Source organism: Argentina silus, assembly GCF_951799395.1.
Source record: "Argentina silus genome assembly, chromosome: 5".
Classification (NCBI taxonomy): domain Eukaryota; kingdom Metazoa; phylum Chordata; class Actinopteri; order Argentiniformes; family Argentinidae; genus Argentina; species Argentina silus.
This window is the reverse complement of record NC_139659.1, coordinates 8,133,934-8,154,238: the sequence shown is the minus strand read 5'-3', so window position 1 is coordinate 8,154,238 and position 20,305 is coordinate 8,133,934. Positions and strand designations below refer to the sequence as shown.

Below are 20,305 nucleotides of genomic sequence, written 5' to 3'. Positions count from 1 at the left end.
AGAACTAATAAACGTATGCCAGACTTTCCAACCCCTTTTAAATGTACAGTATGCCTCTAAGAATACAAATCAGTATCCTCATCATGTTTTTATACAATAGTAAGTTGTGCATACTTATTTTATAACAAGTTTCCTGACATTGAGCAGAGACTTGGCGACTTGATGAGGGAAGGGGACCTGGAAGTGGATCAGACCAGGGATGTTTTTGAGAGGCTGCAGAGGGCGAAGCAGGAACTTGAAGAGAGCCTTTCACAAATGCTACATGATAAGGACAGGACCATTATCCACCTACAGGACACTCTCAACAGGAAGGCCGGAGACATGGAGGTGAAGCACACAATTACAAATCAAGCTTGTTCAAATCAGGCAATACGGAAGGGGATAACTTAAATAATATTATTTGGTAACATCCCCTTAGGTCATGGCTAGCCACTTGCAGACCCAGACAGAAGAGAGCAGCAGAGAGCTGGAGCAACTAGAAAAAAGACTGAGAGAGACGGAGGCCATGTTGGCTCAAACTACTGCAGAAAAGCAGAGACAGCTGTCTGACCATCAGTTCACACTGGAAGAGCTTCAGTCAGCCATCAACATGAATGCAGAAGTGCTAAAGGTAACTTGACATATTTTTTTTTTGCATAAAGAATTTATAAATCTATCAGAGATTGAGACAAAAATCACATTGGCACATATATTGCAAGAGTCACATAGACAAGAAAGTAAACCTAAATAATGAAGCTCTCATTTGGCATCTCATTTCCTTTGGGAACAAATTTGAATATGTATAACTGTCAAAGAAATGTGTTAATCCTTTATCAATAACATGTGACTCATTATTTTGCTGATATTTCATCAGTGGTTTGGTGCTCAACCTATAACAACATGCTGGATGAAATAAAAAATCATATAATTCTTTCCCTGGTTCTCCTGTAGGATCTTGAGTCTCTGATGAAGGGCATGGACAGGGACCTTCACCCTGTTAGGGATGTCCTCAGGCGTCTCCAGCAAGCTAAGGAGGCCCCGGAGGGTCATATCTCTCATATATTCCAGGAGAAAGACTTTGTCATCTCCCAGTTACAGGAAGCTGCCAACAAGAAGCCTCAACATCTGGAGGTATAGTAACAATCTCTGTGTCGGTTATATGGTGTATCAATCTTGTTCCCATACTCTTCCCCCCAAAATGCTCGGATGGTCTGGTGGACCAACACGTCAAACTCGGCCTTTGCTTACCCAATACAAAGATCGGGAAAGCATAGCCATTGGCCTTACCTCGCATTAATAATCTCCCACAACACTTCCCCCCCAGTGCACGCACGCAACACTGAGCCATGCCTCACAGTTGTGTAATTTGCTAAAATCAAACAATGACAAATACTTTACTCAGTAAATTCAATCCCACTAAGGCCAGGTTTGAGTCTGGTATTCCAGGCTTAAATGTGCTGTGTGCAATAGCCTGGGTCAAGGTTAATGGCATGTAAACATGTAACATGGTATTGCAGCCTCCTATGATAAGTAATCTACATGTTTTGTTGAGCATGATAATAAGGTTTTCTTTGGAACTTACTTCAAAGGACTCCAAACTACCAAGTACATTATGGTACACTAGTGGTGCTAGTTTCAATCAGTACCAAAGATATCAGCAAGTACTTATTAGATTGTGATTATAATGCAATTTCCATTTGATTTCTAATGAGATACCAGGTAAATCACAGACTGTAAAAGTAATCATGCCCATATCCTCTTATTTGTCTCATCACCCATTCCAGGTCATGGTTGGTCGGTTGCAAAACCAAACTGATGGTGGCAACAAAGAGCTTGAGCAGCTTGAGCAGAGGCTAAAAGAGACACAAGCCATGTTGGTTCAGGCAAAACAGGAGATGGAGATACAGCTGTCTAACTGTCAACTTGAAATAGAAAAACTGCAAGGTCAAGCTGAGGAAAGCAACCGAAATGTTGAGCAAATGGAACTGAGACTCAAGGAGATGGAAGACATTTTGGTTCAAACCTCTGAAAAACAGCTGGAGGATAATCAGCTGACTGAAGAGAAGCTACAGGGTCAGACTGAGGACAGCAACAGGAAGTTGGAGCAGCTGGAACTGAGACTCAAGGAAACAGAGGATATGTTGGCTAAGGCCCATGATGATAAGGAGAAGCAGTTGGCACACTGTAAACTCACAATGGAGGCCATTTTGGTTCAGACAAAAAAGGAGAAGGAGATACAGCTGTCTAACTGTCAACTTGAAATAGAGACACTACAAGGTCAAGCTGAGGAAAGCAACCAAAATGTTGAGCAACTGGAACTGAGACTCAAGGAGATGGAAGACATTTTGGTTCAAACCTCTGAAAAACAGCTGGAGGATAATCAGCTGACTGAAGAGAAGCTACAGGGTCAGACTGAGGACAGCAACAGGAAGTTGGAGCAGCTGGAACTGAGACTCAAGGAAACAGAGGATATGTTGGCTAAGGCCCATGATGATAAGGAGAAGCAGTTGGCACACTGTAAACTCACAATGGAGGCCATTTTGGTTCAGACAAAAAAGGAGAAGGAGATACAGCTGTCTAACTGTCAACTTGAAATAGAGACACTACAAGGTCAAGCTGAGGAAAGCAACCAAAATGTTGAGCAACTGGAACTGAGACTCAAGGAGATGGAAGACATTTTGGTTCAAACCTCTGAAAAACAGCTGGAGGATAATCAGCTGACTGAAGAGAAGCTACAGGGTCAGACTGAGGACAGCAACAGGAAGTTGGAGCAGCTGGAACTGAGACTCAAGGAAACAGAGGATATGTTGGCTAAGGCCAATGATGATAAGGAGAAGCAGTTGGCACACTGTAAACTCACAATGGAGGCCATTTTGGTTCAGACAAAAAAGGAGAAGGAGATACAGCTGTCTAACTGTCAACTTGAAATAGAGACACTACAAGGTCAAGCTGAGGAAAGCAACCAAAATGTTGAGCAGCTGGAACTGAGACTCAAGGAAACAGAGGATATGTTGGCTAAGGCCAATGATGATAAGGAGAAGCAGTTGGCACACTGTAAACTCACAATAAAGGAACAACATAGTCAAACTGAAGATAGCAGTAGACAACTGAAGCATCTTGATGAGATATGGAAAGAGAAGGAGGTCATGTTGGCTCAGACCACAGTAGACAAGGATAGACAGCTAACAGACTACAAACTCACTGTGGGGAAGCTTCTGACTACCATCGCTGTGAATGAACAGATGTTCAAGGTAAAGAATAAGTTGAGTCAAACTATAGATATCACAGACACTATTTGCTGAATATAGATATCTTGTTTCCAAGTTTTTTTCTTCAACCATGGAGTTATGGACAAGTAAGCCAGTAACACATTTAACACTTCTCTGTAAAGGAGTTGAGCGAGCATCACAACCAGGTTCTGGCCAGGCATAGTGAGGAGCGTCAGGACTTTGAGAGAAGGCAGGAGCAGCTGTCCATAGCACAGACCCACATATCTGATACACTACAAGAAAAGTGGTCTGAGGTCTGTAATCTTAAAGAACATCTGGCAGAGAGGGAAATTATTATAAAGGTAGGTTTGTCTCCAAGCCTTGTGCCTATATCACCTACTGTAAAAGAAACAGATGCAGAATTATTTTGGTAAAATGTACAGTTGACAATTTGATGGCCTGGTAGAGTTTCCATTATTTGATTGGACACACTGTTATCTTACTGATGTGGGTCAGGGCCTGAAAGAGCTTGCAGTCCAGGGAGTGATGGGTAGGACCAAACCATGGGAGAAAGAGTCTTTAGACCCCAACCACACCACCACAGAGCTCCATACATCCCGAGAGAACAGGGAAGGTGAGTGTCTGTAGTCTGGGACTGGCTGTGAAGCATCTCTTTGCAGCTGATGCTGACCTCTTGTGAATTATGTTACTCTCTCTCCTTTTTCTGCATCTCCCTCTCTTGTTCTATGGTCCACCATCCCTCCTATCCTCTTGCTCCCTCACTCCAACTTCACCCTGTCTGTTTCTGCTCTCTCTCTCTCTCTCTCTCTCTCTCTCTCTCTCTCTCTCTCTCTCTCTCTCTCTCTCTACCTATCTATCTATCTATCTATCTATCTAACTCACTCTCTCTCAGCTCTTCTAGGAGACATTGGTTCAGCCAGGTGTGACAGGTGTCTCCAGATCCTGCAGAGAGAGAATGGGAGCCTGCTGGACAGAGTGGGGGCTAGTGAATGCTTTAACGAGACCCTGCAAAGCCAGCTGGACCTGTTCAGAACCATTATGGCTCAGAGAGAAAAGGACATGGGATATAGTTTCACCACCTCCTCAATCACAGTGGACAAAGAGACTGAGGATGACCGATGCATGGCAAAAATGAATCAGAGCCAAGGTGCAACCATTACAGCAATTTCAGGAAAACATTTTGTTATCAAATCCCTTAGTTGAATTTCTGTCAGTACATACTGTAACAATGTTTGGTTTCGTTGATGTCCTCCTGACTATGCACCCAAAGCAGTGCTAATTTATGCAGACTGATAATACTGCACTTTATATTGTGTTTATTGTAAAGCGATACCCTCTGTAGTGCTAGATGGCCAGTTGCAGGAGCTCCTCAGGCTGAGGCAGCAGCTACAGGAGAGCATCCTGGCCAATGAAAGGCTCAGAGGACAGCTTGAGAACCACAGAGCCCAGACACAAACCCAAACAAAGACAGACCAGGACCAGACAGGAGCTCAGACAGAGACAGGCCCAGACCAGCCAGGTCAGACACACAGTTAGGCACATCTTTTTGCACCACTAAACACATGTTTATTGTGGGATTGCACTCTGGAAGTATAATAAGGGACCACGGGTCAGACACAATAGTTTTCTCCAGACGATGACACAGAATTAATCTTACTGTTACACCTCCAACTAGATTGATTATGTAACTTATCATCAAGTAGACCCAACATACTAAATTGTATATTTTTTTTGCAAGATTCCAAGAATGTCATACGTTTATTTTGAGGTATAGAGTGATGTGTAAAGCCAACCATGCTTTGTCAGTCTCCTACTGTCCAGGGTTGCATCCTGAGATGGAGGCCTCTGAGTTCACACAGCTCCAGAGAGAGTATAACACACTGAGGGAGGAGAGAGAGGGACTGAGAGAAGACCTCACATATGCACAGGACAAGAACAGGACTTTAGAGAGCTCTCTCTGCTCCACCCAGGAAGAGATACACAGGTAGGTAGAACCACAGGTAGAAATACATCCAGCTATACAAACCTTATCCTATGCTTCTCTGTTAAAAAGGTTTTTTTTTCCTTTCTAAGGTTGAAAGGAGCAATTGATGCATACCAGACGCAGCTTACCCACAGTCATGAGCTCCTCAAGATGTTGCCTGTGGAGATGCAGGAGTCCAAACAGTTGAAGGCTTCTACAGTCAGCCCTACAGGTAAAGCCTTTGCTCTACATGCAGTCATTCCTTATAAAACATAACACACTACAGATTCAATTGAACTCATAATGGCTTCTTTCTCATTGTAGACTCAGACAGTCCCAAGTTGAGTCAACTCCTCTCTGAGATCCAGAAAATAAAAGCTCAGCTCACTGATAAGGATATGTTGCAGATGAAACCCACAGAGGAAAAACTCCTGGAACGTTCAAGTTGGCCAGAGTGCCCACCTAAGATTATCAACATCAACTATGTAGAGTGCGGACCTTCCGGGCACACAAGAAAAAGCAATTACTCAGATACAAGTACGGACTCTGAGATGTGTCTGTTATAAGGAGTCAGTGTTGGGGAAAGACCTCATACTGTTGCCCTTATTTTTTAATTCGACCCCTGTTAGAATCTTGAAAATCTTGTAAATCTTATGAACCAGCACTGAGAACTGTACAAGGGTTCAGATAAAGATAGATGTCCTTTTGTTACAACAGGGAGAAGAGACCATGCTAAGAAAGACAATGACAACATCTCACAAAGCAGCCAGAGCATGGACGACTCTGTCCCATCTTCATTAAACAGTAGTCTGTCCACGCTATGCTATGAGAAGACTCCCCACGTCACTGCCCAGGATGATGACTACACCACTCTCCAGAGGCTGGTATCAGAGGGGAAGACACTGCCTGACAAGATGATCAAGTTGCTACAGGAGTGCAGCAATAACTCCCATCCTGAGTCACAGTCACCAGTGAGTCCACCTCAAGCACTGCAGACATTTACATTTACATTTATGGCATTTAGCAGACGCCTTTATCCAAAGCGACTTACAACAAATACATTTGTTTAAGTAAGTGAATCATCTATCCATCAGTCATCATAAGATAAAGTAATCAATGCTCAGATCAGGGGCCATAGGCACTGCAGAGGACTATAACACTGTCCAAGATATTAGTGTTAACATTACTGTAAAACGACTTGTATAATCACTATACATGCATGATATATTGTGTGTAAGCAAAGTAATATCAGCCTATCTTTATTTAGTGAAGTGCATTTTTTTAGAAAAGCCTGGGAAGGGAGAAATTCTTCTTGTCACATTGTGCACAGTGATCATTCAAATAGAACAGTAAAGTGGTTTTGCCGTTGTATCGCGTTATTTAAGCACGGTGGAATACACCTTTTAACCAATCAGATTGTGCCAATCAGAGTGGCCGGATCTAACCGATGTATAATCGTGATGTATGCACAGTTAATCAAGCTCTGCCTACTGTAGTGGATCTTATTGCTGACTTTAACCCTCACTCTAATTCAGGTGGATCAGAAGTTTATGAAGCACCTCTCTGCAACCATCAGTGCCAATAAGCATGCCTTGGAGGAAGCATGTCATCTTCTGAAGATTCAAGGGAGGAGTTCTCATCTAAAGAGTGACTTTGTGAACAATGGGCAAACCAATGAGGTAAAGAATAAAGATGTACCTCAGTACCAGTTATAGTTGAAATATACATTGCAAGTGCTCCTTTGTCTGATATTGTTTAGGGAAGGAAAGTGATAGCGTCACAATGTTTTTGTGTGTGTGTGTGTGTGTGTGTGTGTGTGTGTGTTTTTTTTAAATGTTTTTGTGCCAGTGAAAAGAGTCACTTGAATAGAACTCTAGTAAAACTGTAATTTGCACCTTCATACAGTAGATTGTTTACAATTATGTTGCTTTTTTCTTAGGACTTCTACTGGGAAAACCTGAAACTGAAGAATGAAATAGAGAGGTTGAGAAGGGAGCAATCTCAAAATAAGAATATGCTTTCTGAGGCTGTCAAAAGACTGAAAAGAGTGAACAGGAGGAAACTGGAGAGACTCATTGATTAATGCAGTAAATGTCCAATGCCATCCTTTGGCCCATGGATGCATAAAAAAATAAATTAAAAAAAAACGTTCTTCATTAGTAAATAAAACCCTGTCATTGCAAAACAAAGTATGTTTGTGTTGGGGGTTTTTTCTTCAGGTTTTTGTGCAGTTGCCTCAACCTATAGAAAATGTCAATCACTATATTTTCCAAACCATGTAGGTGAGAGTTGCTTTATCACTAATCATGTCAGATCAGTGATGATTACTTCAGCGAAGGGAGGAAGGAAGGTTGCAGATGAGGATGAGGAAGAAAGTATTCGAACAAGGCCCATGTCTGATGTCGACGTCAGCACGTAACCAGTAGCCGTCGTCGCAAGCGTCGTTGTGTGCACAAATGACGATCAACACACAACAGTTCACAACATACGATTTGGCTCGCTCGTTTAAACGAAAAATGAGCCGGTAACTTTGCATGTTTGTGTTTGAACACCTTTATCAGCTTTAATATAGACAATGGCGGCTTTTATTGTAAGTATTCAGCCCGATTAACGACTTTTTGTAGCGTCAATTAATGGCGAGTCCACAGTGAAGGCCACTAACTGTTGTTGACAAGTTAGCTAGTAGTGGTAGCTAACATTAACTGGCCACCTGTCTGTTAGGTTTGTCTGCTTTAACTTGTTGTGCACTAAGCAACCTATGTCATCTCTATTTGAGTACAATTTTGGAGAGCAGCCTCTGGGTATTAAAGTGGGTGTTAATGCACATTTAAGATAGGCAGACCGTGCACACCCTGGAACAGAGAACCAGTCCACGCATTGATTGTTCATTTACTTATGTACAGATTGATTATTTATCTTTGTGTTTAATGGTGGAGGTATAAATGTGGCCATGTACAGTAAGAGACACTGTCAATAACCACAGCCTACAGTAGCTACTAGATTGAGATGAGGATGGTTAAATGTATAGTATGGTTTTCATAAAATGATCAATGATATGATTGTTTTGGAGAATGATAAAGGCCAGCAGTATTTTATAAGACCTTTGATATCATGTAATTAGGTCCATCCCTCTCCTTGCACGTTTCAGGCCCATCCCTCTGTGAGGATCAAAGGCACAGAGTATACCTACAACCCAGTGGTGTGCCAGGAGGAGAACTGCTCAGGCAGTGACAAGGGCACCCATATGCACTGCCCTTTCTGCACTGTAGCTGAAGCTTATCAAGACCCTGTTATCTTACAGGCTCACTACCGCATCAAACATGTTGACAAGGGCATTGAATTTTCTGGTGAGAATGTTTTATACATACACACACAAAGTTTACAGCACTCCTAACATTGCTACAGATCTAGAAACATGACAAAGATGTAGGATTTAGCGGTGGTGTTACCTCGCCATAAGGCTTCTGTAAGTGATTTGCCGCTTGAAGTGAATTGAGATTTAAGCAGAGTGTCATGAAGGCCTTTTCCTCATTGAACATAGTCAGTGTAAAAACATTGGGCTGTCTGTCACCCCACTCCCTTCCCTTATAGGCCTGAAGGTGCTTCGATGCTGCAACCACTGTGAGATAGTGGGCACTATCAAAGGCGAGAAGAGGTTCAAGGGTGCCCACTGGCACTGCTACCGTTGCCGCAATGGTTTCAATCGCAGAGACGAGGCCATCAAACACTACAAGACCCACTTCCGTAACCCTCACACCACCTTCCAGATCCAAGTCACTCCGGTACTGGCTCAAAACTGTTGTGACAGAACACGCATTCACCATTGATTGAATGCTGAGAATTTTGAGGGAAGGTAGATGATCGATAAAAGGATTAGGGCTATAAGGTCCATCTTTTCTCAGACAGATGCAAACAGTTTCCTTGGCCAAGAACGGGCCATAGTGCTATGCAAGTGCACTACCCCCGTAATGTGCTCACTAATGGCAGCCGGGTTGATTGTGACAATTCCCATTCTCTTTCCTGTTCTCCAAGGAGGTGAACAGCCGACAGTACTATGACCAGAGTGCTGAGGCCCACCCCAAGGCCTATGAAGGGCTGGCAGTGTACACAGACTCTGGGGCAGATGGGGCTGTGGGAACCATCCTGACACAGCCAGTCCTGAACACAGCCAACACTGAGACCCTGCACACTGTGGAACCAAAGGTTTCATATATGTCTCATGATTTGTGGTGGGTAAATTTGTAGAGTTATGGTAGGCTAATATGCGTGCGTGTGCATGTGTGTGGGGTAGCGAGTGTGTTGACCATGTTGCCCAGTGTTTAGACAGTGCAGTATGTCAGGGTATCATCAGATATATTTAGTCCAATTAATGGAATGCCACACTAGTATAAGAAAAACAGCTGTTCAACATGGATTTATATTGATTTACAAGACGTGTATAGATGGTGTGTATAAAATGTACAGATTTTGCCCTCAGGTTTCAGCAAGTGTGTGTAGATTGGATAGTTAGATGGAGTGTATGGTGATTTTTACCGTCTCTCGTTTAAGGACAGCAGCGTGAACAATGGCATCCTCGTGGCCTCTGAGGAGGAGGTTGGCCCTTCCCAGCATGCCATAGACGGGACACAGACACTGGTTCTCATGGACCCCGATGGACAGGGGGGCAGCCTGATATATGAGGAGGCAGCCAGCATTATTGCCGAACAGGTAACACTTAACTAGTTAACTTGAACAGTTATGCTAGCCCTATGACATATAAAACATGCCCGCTCGACATGCTACAGTCGTAAACCATGTCCTCATTCTGACAGTTGTATCCGTGTGGTGTGTGTTTAAGGGTGGGGAGGGTCTGGAGCAAGCCCTGCAGATGGAGAAACAGCTGCTGGAGCTCCACCAGCAGAACGAGGCCCTGCGGCAGGCGAAGTATGACATGGAGAAGAGGCTTAGGGCAGAGATAGAGAGACTCCAAGACCAGGTACAGCACTGCACAGAACAGTGAAAAGAGATAGTGAAGATGATTCTCCTCATGATACTTTTGATGTTGAGCATTTCTTTGATGCAGTATGTTAGTGCCATAGTGAGAAGCCGCATGCAGGTCACCACATTGTCTGACAATGGGGTTGCAGAATACATTCTAGTGTAAATTGTTTCCCTTCTAGTGGTTGAGTTTATAGTTTACAGTAATATATTCAAGCATCACTTTTTAATCCAAACTAAATAATTGAGCTTTCTAATCTGTTTTAGACCCATTTGGAAATCAATTTTCCTTTTTTAAATTGTTTTTAGAAATGTTTAAAAAACACAGTTCTGCTTGCTCAGTTGGCCATTCTCTTTTCTTCTGTGTTTTCTGGTGCCCCCAGGTGTCTAGTGTGGTGCAGATTAATTTAAAACTGTTAGAGGAGCTGAAGATGCACCGCTCTGCAGAAAGCAGCCAACAGAGAGTCGACCAGCTTGTGAGTGAAGGTTTTTACTTGTTATTTACAAAACCTGCAATATTTGTAGATGTGCCAGAAATATCTGAATGTATAAGCCAAATATAAGCCTTTTACAGTAGGTACTTCTACCAGACTACACTTTGTGTATTAATAGTTAGTAACAATATACTTTACATGCCATCAGATTTCTTAAAACTGGATTTGGTCTGGCATATATTGTTTATCTTGACTTATCCAAGTTTTATTTAGATATAATCTCTTTATCAATTGAAACCTGATGTTTTGTGTATACTGTTCTCTCAGGTACAGAATCTGGAGGACCAGCACCGTGCACTCATCCAAAGCCAGCTAGCTACCCTAAGGAGAGAGCTCCTGTGTCAGGCAGGATCAGTCTCCCTGAACGGCCACACAGGGGAGCTGGAGCTCACCGTCAGCCTGGACAATGTGGAGGCAGCGGGACGTGAGGGGATAGACATAGTGGAAGTACAGATGGTCTGTGAGCCAGAGGACTTGGTACCAGTACCAGAGAGTGTGGGTCTGCAGCCTGGTCAGGAGGAAGTGGTCTCTAGGCTTGACACTATGAACTCTGCCTCGGTGTGCGTTCCGACTACTGAGGCACCCCTTCATATCAAGGAGGAGGACCTGTCATTGTCTATGAAACGCAGCCCCGAAGAGGAACCAGGGGGGGAGAGTGAAACCAAATTGCAGCGCATCTGTTAAGACTGCTATTTGTTACTCTCATCTTCCTCTTATTCTTGCCTCCCCCTTCCAATCTTTGCCTAAAAGTATATGGGGAATCTCTTTGTGGAGGGTACCCTTTTCGAGAGGTATTCTTACACTGTACTGCTGCAAAAGGATTGCCTGAAATTAGCTCAGTAAAGAGCCAGGCATTTTACAGCAATGAGGGATGAACTCAACTGATAAACGGTTGTCCTTTCTGTGACCATTAGACCACTTCTGTGACCATTTAGACTTACCTCCTCCCTGTAGTGTATGAGCTGTATACAGTATATTATGCTACTCAGCTCAACCAACCAGCTCAACCAATTGCTTTTTATTTTAGATTTGTTTAGAAACATAGAGGTCTGCTGTGAATCAAAGAGATCCTCTTCTGGATCAGAGAAGAGGACCTATTCATTTTATTCTTCAAATCAATTCAAAGTTGATTGATCATATGCACAGGATACAGATATAAACGGTACAGTGAAATGCTTGTTAGAGCAACCTCTCAACAGTGCAGTGTAAAGGATAGGAATAAGAAGAGAATAATAACCAAACACAATAGGCAATAAGGCACAGTAAAGTACTAAATAAGGCACAGTAAAGTACTAAATAAGGCACAGTAAAGTACTAAATAAGGCACAGTAAAGTACTAAATAAGACAGTAAAGTACTAAATAAGACAGTAAAGTACTAAATACAATCAATATTAATAACAGTCAATCAATATAAGTGTAGCCTTGGATATGGAGGAATATACACTCACCAAACACTTTATTAGGAACACCTGTACACCTTCTCATGGTGGAGGTGGTGTAATGGTGTGGGGAATGTTTTCTTGGCACACTTTGGGCCCGTTAATACCAATCAATCATCTCTTGAATGCCACAGCCTATTTGAGTATTTTTGCTGACCATGTGCATCCCTTCATGGCCACAATTTACCCATCTTCCAGTGCCTACTTCCAGCATGATAATGCACCATGTCACAAAGCAAAAGTTGTCTCAAACTGGTTTCATGAACATGACAATGAGTTCAGTGTTCTTCAGTAGCCTTCCCAGTCACCGGATCTGAATCCAATAGAACACCTTTGAGGTGTGGTAGATCGGGAGATTCACATCTTGAAAGTGCACCTGAAAGATCTGCAGGAAATACGTGATGCAGTCATGTCATCATGGCCCAGAATCTCAAAGGAATGTTTCCAACATCTTGTGGAATCAGTGCCATGAAGAATTGAGGCTGTTTGAGAGCAAAGGGAGGCCCTACCCAGTATTAGTATAGTGTTCCTAATGAAGTGCTCAGTGAGTGTATACTTACCTTGGCTGAGAAGATTTTGCAGTGTTCTCTGCTTTCATAAAGCTTATTTGCTCAACAATGACTAGTTTTCATATTTCAGCTAAATATTATAGACTGGAGGGAACAAACTGCCACTTATGTCTGGCAATACATCATTTGCAAATTTGGTTTGTTATTTGGTTGTCATTAACTGGAATAACATGCATACAGAAATACACATATCAGTTGATTACATCTCATGCTTATGAATTTGCCTTTTATGAGAAACTAAACAAATGTATACATTACAAGCTACTATGTAGTTTTTGTTTTGTTCTTTCAAATATTTTCACTCCAGAGTTTGTGGTCTTGCCTTAACGTGGTTGTGACAGCTGAAATGCATTCCCCTGACATGAATTTACAGTTGTTGATTAAAAGAAACGCTTATCAAATGTTTTGTTGGCATTAATTTCTGTATATCCAGACCACTGGAAAACAAATACATATCATCAAACGTACGCTTCTGATACTGTATGTTGTATAGGCATTCATAATGTTGACTTAATGACTAAATGAAGAGGCAGTAAGTTCGAGGCTCCACCGCTCAGTACAGTTTGTCCCTCTGCAGCTTCTGTAAGCAGCTTCTCAGGCGGAAGTTGACAGACGAAAAATCACTCAGACAAAATGGATGTAAATCAGGCTAAACAGGAGCATCTACTTGCATTAAAGGGTATTTCTTAAGCTTTATTTATAGCTAATGCAACAGCTCTTAGAAGTTAATTCAACATTTGTGTGTTAACATTTCGGTTTGTTGATAGCTGGCTCGCTGTCTGAGTAAGGAGAAGTTGTTTACATGTCAGCTAGCTAACACAGCTAGCTACTGTATCGTAGCCCCATCCGACAAGCTTTCAACATCAGTTTTCTTACAAATTGCAATTTAAAAGATGATGACATAAGATAGCAATCTAAATGATCACATAAACGTACTTTGTATATGTCTAACTCCATATATTTAAGGTTATTCTCATTCGAGGCAGTGCCCTGTTTTTCAAATCTGTTTAGCAAGCATGATAGGCCTAATTGATGGCATTATATTTTTAAGAATACTTTTCAGCCTCAGGGCTAGCCTATATTTTATAAGCACCACTTGGGTACTTATATCAGATTTGTTTATTAAAAATGAAATTAATTCCACTTTTCACAAAGAAATCCAGATCTAGATGAATCTTTCAATGTGTAGGTTAACTGCTAGGTGTCAGTGGTAAGCAGTAAACAGTTTTTGCCTGCCAGAGAAGATCATCTTACTACTGTAGAAACAGGCATTATAGAGATCGAGGCCACTGGCCTAATTGATGTTGAATTTAAAGCCAGACTGCCTAATTCAACTAAACAAGCCCATCATCGCACCAATCTCATTTGCTTTTGTCTTTTATAGTGATGCGGTTAACAAAACCCACCCTCTTCACAAATATGCCAGTAACATGTGAAGATAGAGATCTTCCAGGTAAGTCTCTTGGTGTATTGTTCCCTTGTCCTTAGAGTTGAGTTCTGAGTCGTTACCCACTGTCGCTCGCAGCCTATAGGCCGACACTTGCTCATACCCCCTCATAGATTTAAAACCATTGGCTTGGTGAAGGCGAAGCATGACATGAGCAAGAGTGAGTTTCTCTCACCAGCTCATTCCCATATTCTGCTACTCAGTTGAAGTCTGTTAGTCCTAGGCCACCCCCTCAGAGAGAAAACCTGACACATTTGTTTACAAGCCATTGGTACATCATTCTTAGAAAAGCTATAGGATGTTAACCATATTCAGAGTAAAGGAAATACTGTTGTAAGTAACCAAAGCTAAGCCAAACCTCGTTAAACCTCTAGGTGAAATTCCAGGCATGATAGAATGAATTGGGCCAATACATAGATTGAACTTGATTTTGATTTCAATGATTTTAAGTTCTGTGAAGTCTGTAATCAATAAAGCACACACCCACATCTGCCTCCACAGAATCAGTGTGAGGTCCCCGGAATGACCCAGCTCCCAAATATAGTCGTCTGGCCTGGCGGGAATTTATAGTGTTTGTTTTTCCTTCTGCGGTGGCCCAGCACGCTGTAATGTGATCACTGGGTAACTGAATGCCACTGAACCCATAAATCACTTTGACACTTCTGGGTAGGACTGCTATTAATACGAAATGAAATGAAGGCATATTTCAAGATAAATCAAGATGAATGAGGAGAATACGATATTGGGGTCGTGAAATAAATTGCGAACGTTTAATGCCACCCTGCTCTCATATTATGCCTGTGCTGCTGCTCTGAGGGCAGGCTTTCATTCAGGCATTTAAGGGCATTGTTTCAATCAGTTTTATCAATATTTACAAAACACTCATGTTGAGAAATAATAATGAGACTGGCAATATGAAGATTGTTAAGTCATGGTTTCACCACATAAGACTGAATAAGTTTCAATATTCTCACAAACATTACTGGCATTTTGATATATATATATATGAGAGTCGTGTGTGCGTGTGCGTGTGCGTGTGTGTGTGTGCGTGTGCATTCACAGGGGATTTGTTTGGTCGGCTCATGAAGGAGGACCCATCGACTATAAAAGGAGCAGAGGGGTTGATGCTTGGAGAGATGCTTACACTGCCTCAGAACTTTGGGTAATAAACACAACACCCATTTGAGATGTGTAGGGCAGGATGAAACGGGACAGTTACACATTTGCCCCTGAATCTCCACATCTGTTTCACTATGGGCTAATTATCACACCTCTGGGATGACATATTGAGCCTTTAACAATAATCAGGACTGTATTTCACTTTACAAGAGCATTCTTGTTTCTTATTTAGTTGGCATATTTGTTGTATTTTACAATAATGCAACAACTCTGCTCCACACAGAAATATTTTCCTTGGTGAGACCTTCTCCAGTTACATTAGTGTGCACAATGACAGCAACCAGGTGGTCAAGGATATTCTAGTAAAGGTACTGTGCAGAGATATATCAGTGCCATGGAAACGTGTCTATCATCTCATGTTCTTGTCTTTTCCATTCTCCTTTTATTGAAATGTCCCCTTTTGCTGTCTCTTATAGGCAGACCTACAGACCAGCTCTCAAAGACTAAACCTATCAGCATCTAACTCTGCAGTCACAGAGCTGATACCAGAATGCTGCATTGATGATGTCATTCACCATGAAGTCAAAGAGATTGGAACTCACATGTATGTTTGTTTTCTTTGTGTTTAAAATATGAGGAAGATATGAAGCAGCATTGTACATACTACATTCACAATTTGAATGCTGCAAAAAATATACTGTATGTTTTGAGTTATTTCCATATTTCAGCTTGGTATGTGCAGTCAGTTATACTACACAATCGGGAGAGAAGCTATACTTCAGAAAGTTCTTCAAATTCCAGGTAAGATTCACAGATCCGTTTTTTGACCTCCATCACACCCTGAGAGTTATAGAGCAGACCTCAAGCCTTAGCTATGTCACAGGTCCATGCCGGAGCAGAATGCAATTAGCACACAAGCTTTGGGTTTTCGATGATAAAACACACTGGCTATCTCACTGGCTGAGTCAGTCACAGAAGGCTGTTGTATAGAATATATTGACCATTTAGAATTAAAATTCCTTGGTTCCTTGTTTTTCTGTGACAGGAACTGAATGGGGGTATTATTTCTAGAAGGGAATTTGTTGTTGTTGTTGTTGTTGTTGTTGTTGAATGAATGGAGGAACAGTCTGAGAAACCTGCAGCATTTAGCTTGCAATCTATTCTCAATCAGGTTTTGAAGCCTCTAGATGTCAAAACCAAGTTCTACAATGCTGAGGTAAGTGTTTTTCTCTCTATATTATTTCCCTAAGTATTTCTCACAAGAATACAATTATGTAAAATACACTGTTCTGGTGATATTATTGACACTGTGTATTTGTTTAACCAAATTTGTCAACATACTGGATACTGCAATTCAATTTTTCCAGTATTATACTGCACTCATGTCTCTTACCATGCCTTTCCAATACCGATGCAATATTGTATTATATGATAGGTTGTGTTCTTAATGTAGATTGCATACAATAACATTCTCATGTTTCATCCCATGGGCAGGAGTTTCCATGGCCACAGAAGTAGTTACATTAGCTTATTTTCTCTCATTTGCATATTAGTAGCATTTTATTTGGTAGAGTATAAAGATTCATTGTCACTCTATTTTGGCATGTAACCTTCATTTGTTATTGTCTCTTGTGTTTTATTTTCTCCATTAGAGTGACCTCAGTTCCGTGGTAATTGTTTTCATAGTTTTCATTGCTTAACTTTTGCTTTCTTAATCCTTTTGTTGCAGCAGTGTCTGTCTATCTTTCTCTGGAGCCAATGAGAATGAGCCAGGGCAAAATAATGAAAAAGCATGCTTGGACATTAACATGCAAGCTGAACTGCGGTGGAATGCACATACAGTGACACATCTTTTGACAGGAAAACAGGAGTGCAAATTAATTTAGCTGTGTTTGTAAAGGTCCATGAGATGCTTTTTCCAGTATTTTGCCATTGCTCATACATTTCCTTTGTTGCTTGTGGCCTCTTGCTAACTCATCTCAGCCAGGACTGGTGCAATCGGGAAGTAGGGGGCATGGTGCCAGAGAGATTCATGGGAAATAAATAGTGGGGTTAGAAGTACATTGATCAAGCAATCCATCATGATAGACTGTATGGCAGAGGATATTTGTCATCATGGGTCTAATACTGTATGATTTTAGTGGGTCTAGATTTCTGCACATATTTGAGAATTAGCCTACATTATGAATGTCGGTTTGAATGATGCCTTTCAAATGATCGGAAACTAGTGCAAATCTCTAATGGGAAGGACTGAATATTTTTTAATCAAATGATTATTGGGATGTCAATGATTGTTGATTTCATTATGAATTAAATACATTGATTCTGCTTTCATGGGTCCAAAACGATCAGATCAAGTCAAACACCTGTCATTTGGACATCAAAACACAACATTTTGATGTCAGAGAGATAGGCCTTTCTTGTCAAGGAGAAATTTGATACTGGAGTATAATTATAGACCTGTATAGCTGCATTTATGCTGCACTGTTTATATCTGGTTCCATAGCATAATAAATCCACTGTAAGTGTACTATTGCTGTGAAACAGGACCCAACTCTGGACGCAAGGGTTTGTTGTGTCATGTAATTTTGTCTGAGGTTTTGCGTGTAGGTAAGGCTTGGCATGGGATATGTGGAGAGATGCTCAGCTCTGCGCTGTAACAATAACCCCAGTTGGTATGCCAGAATGGTCTGTGGTCCCTTTTAATTCCTAGATTTTGGATTGCAGGCATGAACTAATCTCGGCTTCTCTCTTATTACGTCCTGTTCAACACTGTACTAATCCACTCCTCCAAGGTCAACTGAATGCACTTTTGTTACTTTGTTTGCTTCTGGTGGCTAATTTGTGTATGGTATATTGATGTTCGGATAGTATTCTATGGGAAAATAATGTTGACATATTTTGTTGTGTAAAAACCTAAATGCACTATAGAGTTGGCCACCTTTACAAATAATATTAATGTAATGAGGTCAAATAGTTGCCCAGTTGGCTTTTGAGGCAGTGTTCTTGTAGTTAGCATTAGCTGCTAACTTTAGCAGTGACCCCTGGTCTTGCGGCCCTCCCTCCCTCCCAGACAGACGAGGTGTTCCTGGAGGCGCAGATCCAGAACATCACCACATCGCCAATGTTCATGGAGAAGGTGTCCCTGGAGCCCTCCATGATGTACAATGTCACCGAGCTCAACACGGTGGCATCTGGGGAAGAAGGGTATAAAGTCCTTTTTGTTCTTCACTTCTTGTTTGATTTTTACCAACACTGTGTAATTTGAATGGAAACTATACTGCAGTGCTTACCATATCATCACTTGGAAAAGGACAAGATATCCTACCGTCACAACAGATCAAATGCAGTCAGGTAATCAATCAAAGTTTTTCAGTGTCAGCTGTATTTCGCTGTGACTCTGTTCCAGAGCGTCTACATTTGGGAAGATGTCCTATCTGCAGCCCATGGACACACGCCAGTACCTGTACTGCCTGAAGCCCAAGCCCGAGTTTGCTGAGAAGGCTGGTGTGATCAAGGGTGTGACCGTGATTGGCAAGCTGGACATTGTGTGGAAGACAAATCTAGGCGAGAGAGGGAGGTTGCAGACCAGCCAGCTACAGAGAATGGTAGTAGGATATTCTCTTAGAAATTAAGTAATGTTCATGCTTCAGTCTGAATCCAAGAGTGTCATTTTAGATCTGGTTTTGTGGTTGCAATGTCTTTGTTACATCTCTTGTGTCCACCAGGCTCCTGGGTATGGAGATGTCAGACTATCCCTGGAGATGATTCCAGACACTGTCAATCTAGAGGAACCCTTCGACATCACCTGTAAAATCACCAACTGCAGGTAAGAAGACATGGGACCCTTTGTATTAACACCTTTTGCATGCATGATGGAGCGAACCTTTGACCGTCACCTGATATCGTCAGTGCCCAATAACCACACGTACCTCCATCCCCATTAAAGGAATATGACTTATGTGTGACATCTCCACTGTAAGCCTTTGTTTATGTTGCAGTGAGAGAACCATGGATCTGGTTCTGGAGATGTGTAACACCAGGTCCATCCACTGGTGTGGCGTGTCAGGGAGACAGCTGGGTAAAGTCAGCCCCAGTGCCTCCCTCTCTCTCCCCCTCAAACTGCTGTCCTCCGTCCAGGGCCTGCAGGTGTGCACCCAGCTCTTCATGTTACAATAACTTATGATGAGTGAGGAATGTTTTGTACAGCAATGTCAGAGCTTTCATGCTTATTGATATGTTGGTGTTTTATCCTCTTTGTTTTAGAGTATATCTGGACTGAGACTCACAGACACGTTTCTGAAGAGGACGTATGAATATGATGATATTGCACAAGTCTGTGTGGTTTGCCCATACATGAGCCGTGAGAGTTAGACCCCTCTGTTTACCCAGCACTTACATCTCATGCATCTCAAATCTCCATGGACCAATGGTGAAACTCACTGCACCTACCGCCACCTTTCACTTTATCTTGCACCGTAAGGTGATCATGTTTTAATATATGTAATGTTTTTAAGGAGTTCTTTGAAGAAAGAAAAATCATGATTTTAAATGCGCATCAATGTGAATAAAATTATTAACTGAAACTTTGAGTTTGGTGTTTGACTTGAAGATCACACAATAATGTCCTATGTAAATGTTAAATTAATTGTGCCTCTGGTGTGATTTTCCTACCTCTACCTCCTGAATGAATATTTTTCTGATATTTGTGGATTAAATGTTTTTCAAATGTCATACTTGTTCGTCAATGTTGGAAATTCAAAGATGTAAAACTCTGAACCACTACCAATTTCAAGACATCTTTATTGACACATGTTTTTGATAAAACATTATGCTGCTCTGTTTTACAAGCATATTATATTAGCTTCAATTAAGCATCTGACTACAAATATCAGATTTAAGAGCATGCAAAATCAACAATCAGAATATTTCCATACTAGTATCAACATTGCTGAAGTAATGAGAAATCAAACAGGCATAAAGGGGTAATGACAGACATTTGTGTTTGCTATGGTGCAATTATTATTAAATACAGGGGAGGGTGAAAAGGTGCACGGTCATTACGGTCAAGTTCAAACTCTTTCATT

General features: G+C 41.6%; 2 protein-coding genes across 4 annotated transcripts; both read left to right on the top strand.

The window, feature by feature from the left end:
- The first annotated feature begins 7,635 nt into the window (after positions 1-7,635).
- Positions 7,636-13,040, top strand: LOC310804989 (uncharacterized protein). Of its 3 annotated transcripts, none has more exons than XM_083670462.1 (8): positions 7,636-7,762; positions 8,321-8,519; positions 8,764-8,954; positions 9,205-9,401; positions 9,729-9,879; positions 10,010-10,147; positions 10,533-10,625; positions 10,911-13,040. In XM_083670462.1, exons 1-8 carry the CDS (start codon positions 7,748-7,750, stop codon positions 11,325-11,327), a joined length of 1,401 nt encoding a protein of 466 aa, XP_083526588.1. In that variant the 5' UTR covers positions 7,636-7,747; the 3' UTR covers positions 11,328-13,040. The 3 variants fall into 3 exon arrangements, with proteins under 3 accessions (XP_083526588.1, XP_083526589.1, XP_083526587.1); XM_083670463.1 differs by having other exon boundaries at positions 9,726-9,879; positions 10,917-13,040; XM_083670461.1 differs by having other exon boundaries at positions 9,726-9,879.
- Positions 13,041-13,240: 200 nt separating this feature from the next.
- Positions 13,241-19,797, top strand: trappc13 (trafficking protein particle complex subunit 13). The gene is made up of 13 exons (XM_083670465.1): positions 13,241-13,331; positions 14,037-14,105; positions 15,162-15,261; positions 15,502-15,586; positions 15,695-15,822; positions 15,947-16,019; positions 16,390-16,434; positions 16,871-16,888; positions 18,292-18,425; positions 18,628-18,826; positions 18,947-19,047; positions 19,220-19,367; positions 19,485-19,797. The coding sequence occupies exons 1-13, from the start codon at positions 13,286-13,288 to the stop codon at positions 19,590-19,592; spliced, it is 1,254 nt and encodes a 417-aa protein (XP_083526591.1). The 5' UTR covers positions 13,241-13,285; the 3' UTR covers positions 19,593-19,797.
- Positions 19,798-20,305: the final 508 nt, after the last annotated feature.

What these genes read in the sequence shown, in the direction of transcription:
- LOC310804989 (XM_083670461.1), top strand. An exon ending in CAAGGGCATTGAATTTTCTG is followed by an intron (nt 8,520 to 8,763) that starts GTGAGAATGTTT and finishes CTTCCCTTATAG; the next exon opens with GCCTGAAGGTGCTTCGATGC. An exon ending in TCCAGATCCAAGTCACTCCG is followed by an intron (nt 8,955 to 9,204) that starts GTACTGGCTCAA and finishes CTGTTCTCCAAG; the next exon opens with GAGGTGAACAGCCGACAGTA.
- trappc13 (XM_083670465.1), top strand. Translation starts at nt 13,286, where the DNA reads ATGGATGTAAATCAGGCTAAACAGGAGCATCTACTTGCATTAAAGG. An exon ending in ACACTGCCTCAGAACTTTGG is followed by an intron (nt 15,262 to 15,501) that starts GTAATAAACACA and finishes TGCTCCACACAG; the next exon opens with AAATATTTTCCTTGGTGAGA. An exon ending in TCAAGGATATTCTAGTAAAG is followed by an intron (nt 15,587 to 15,694) that starts GTACTGTGCAGA and finishes TGTCTCTTATAG; the next exon opens with GCAGACCTACAGACCAGCTC.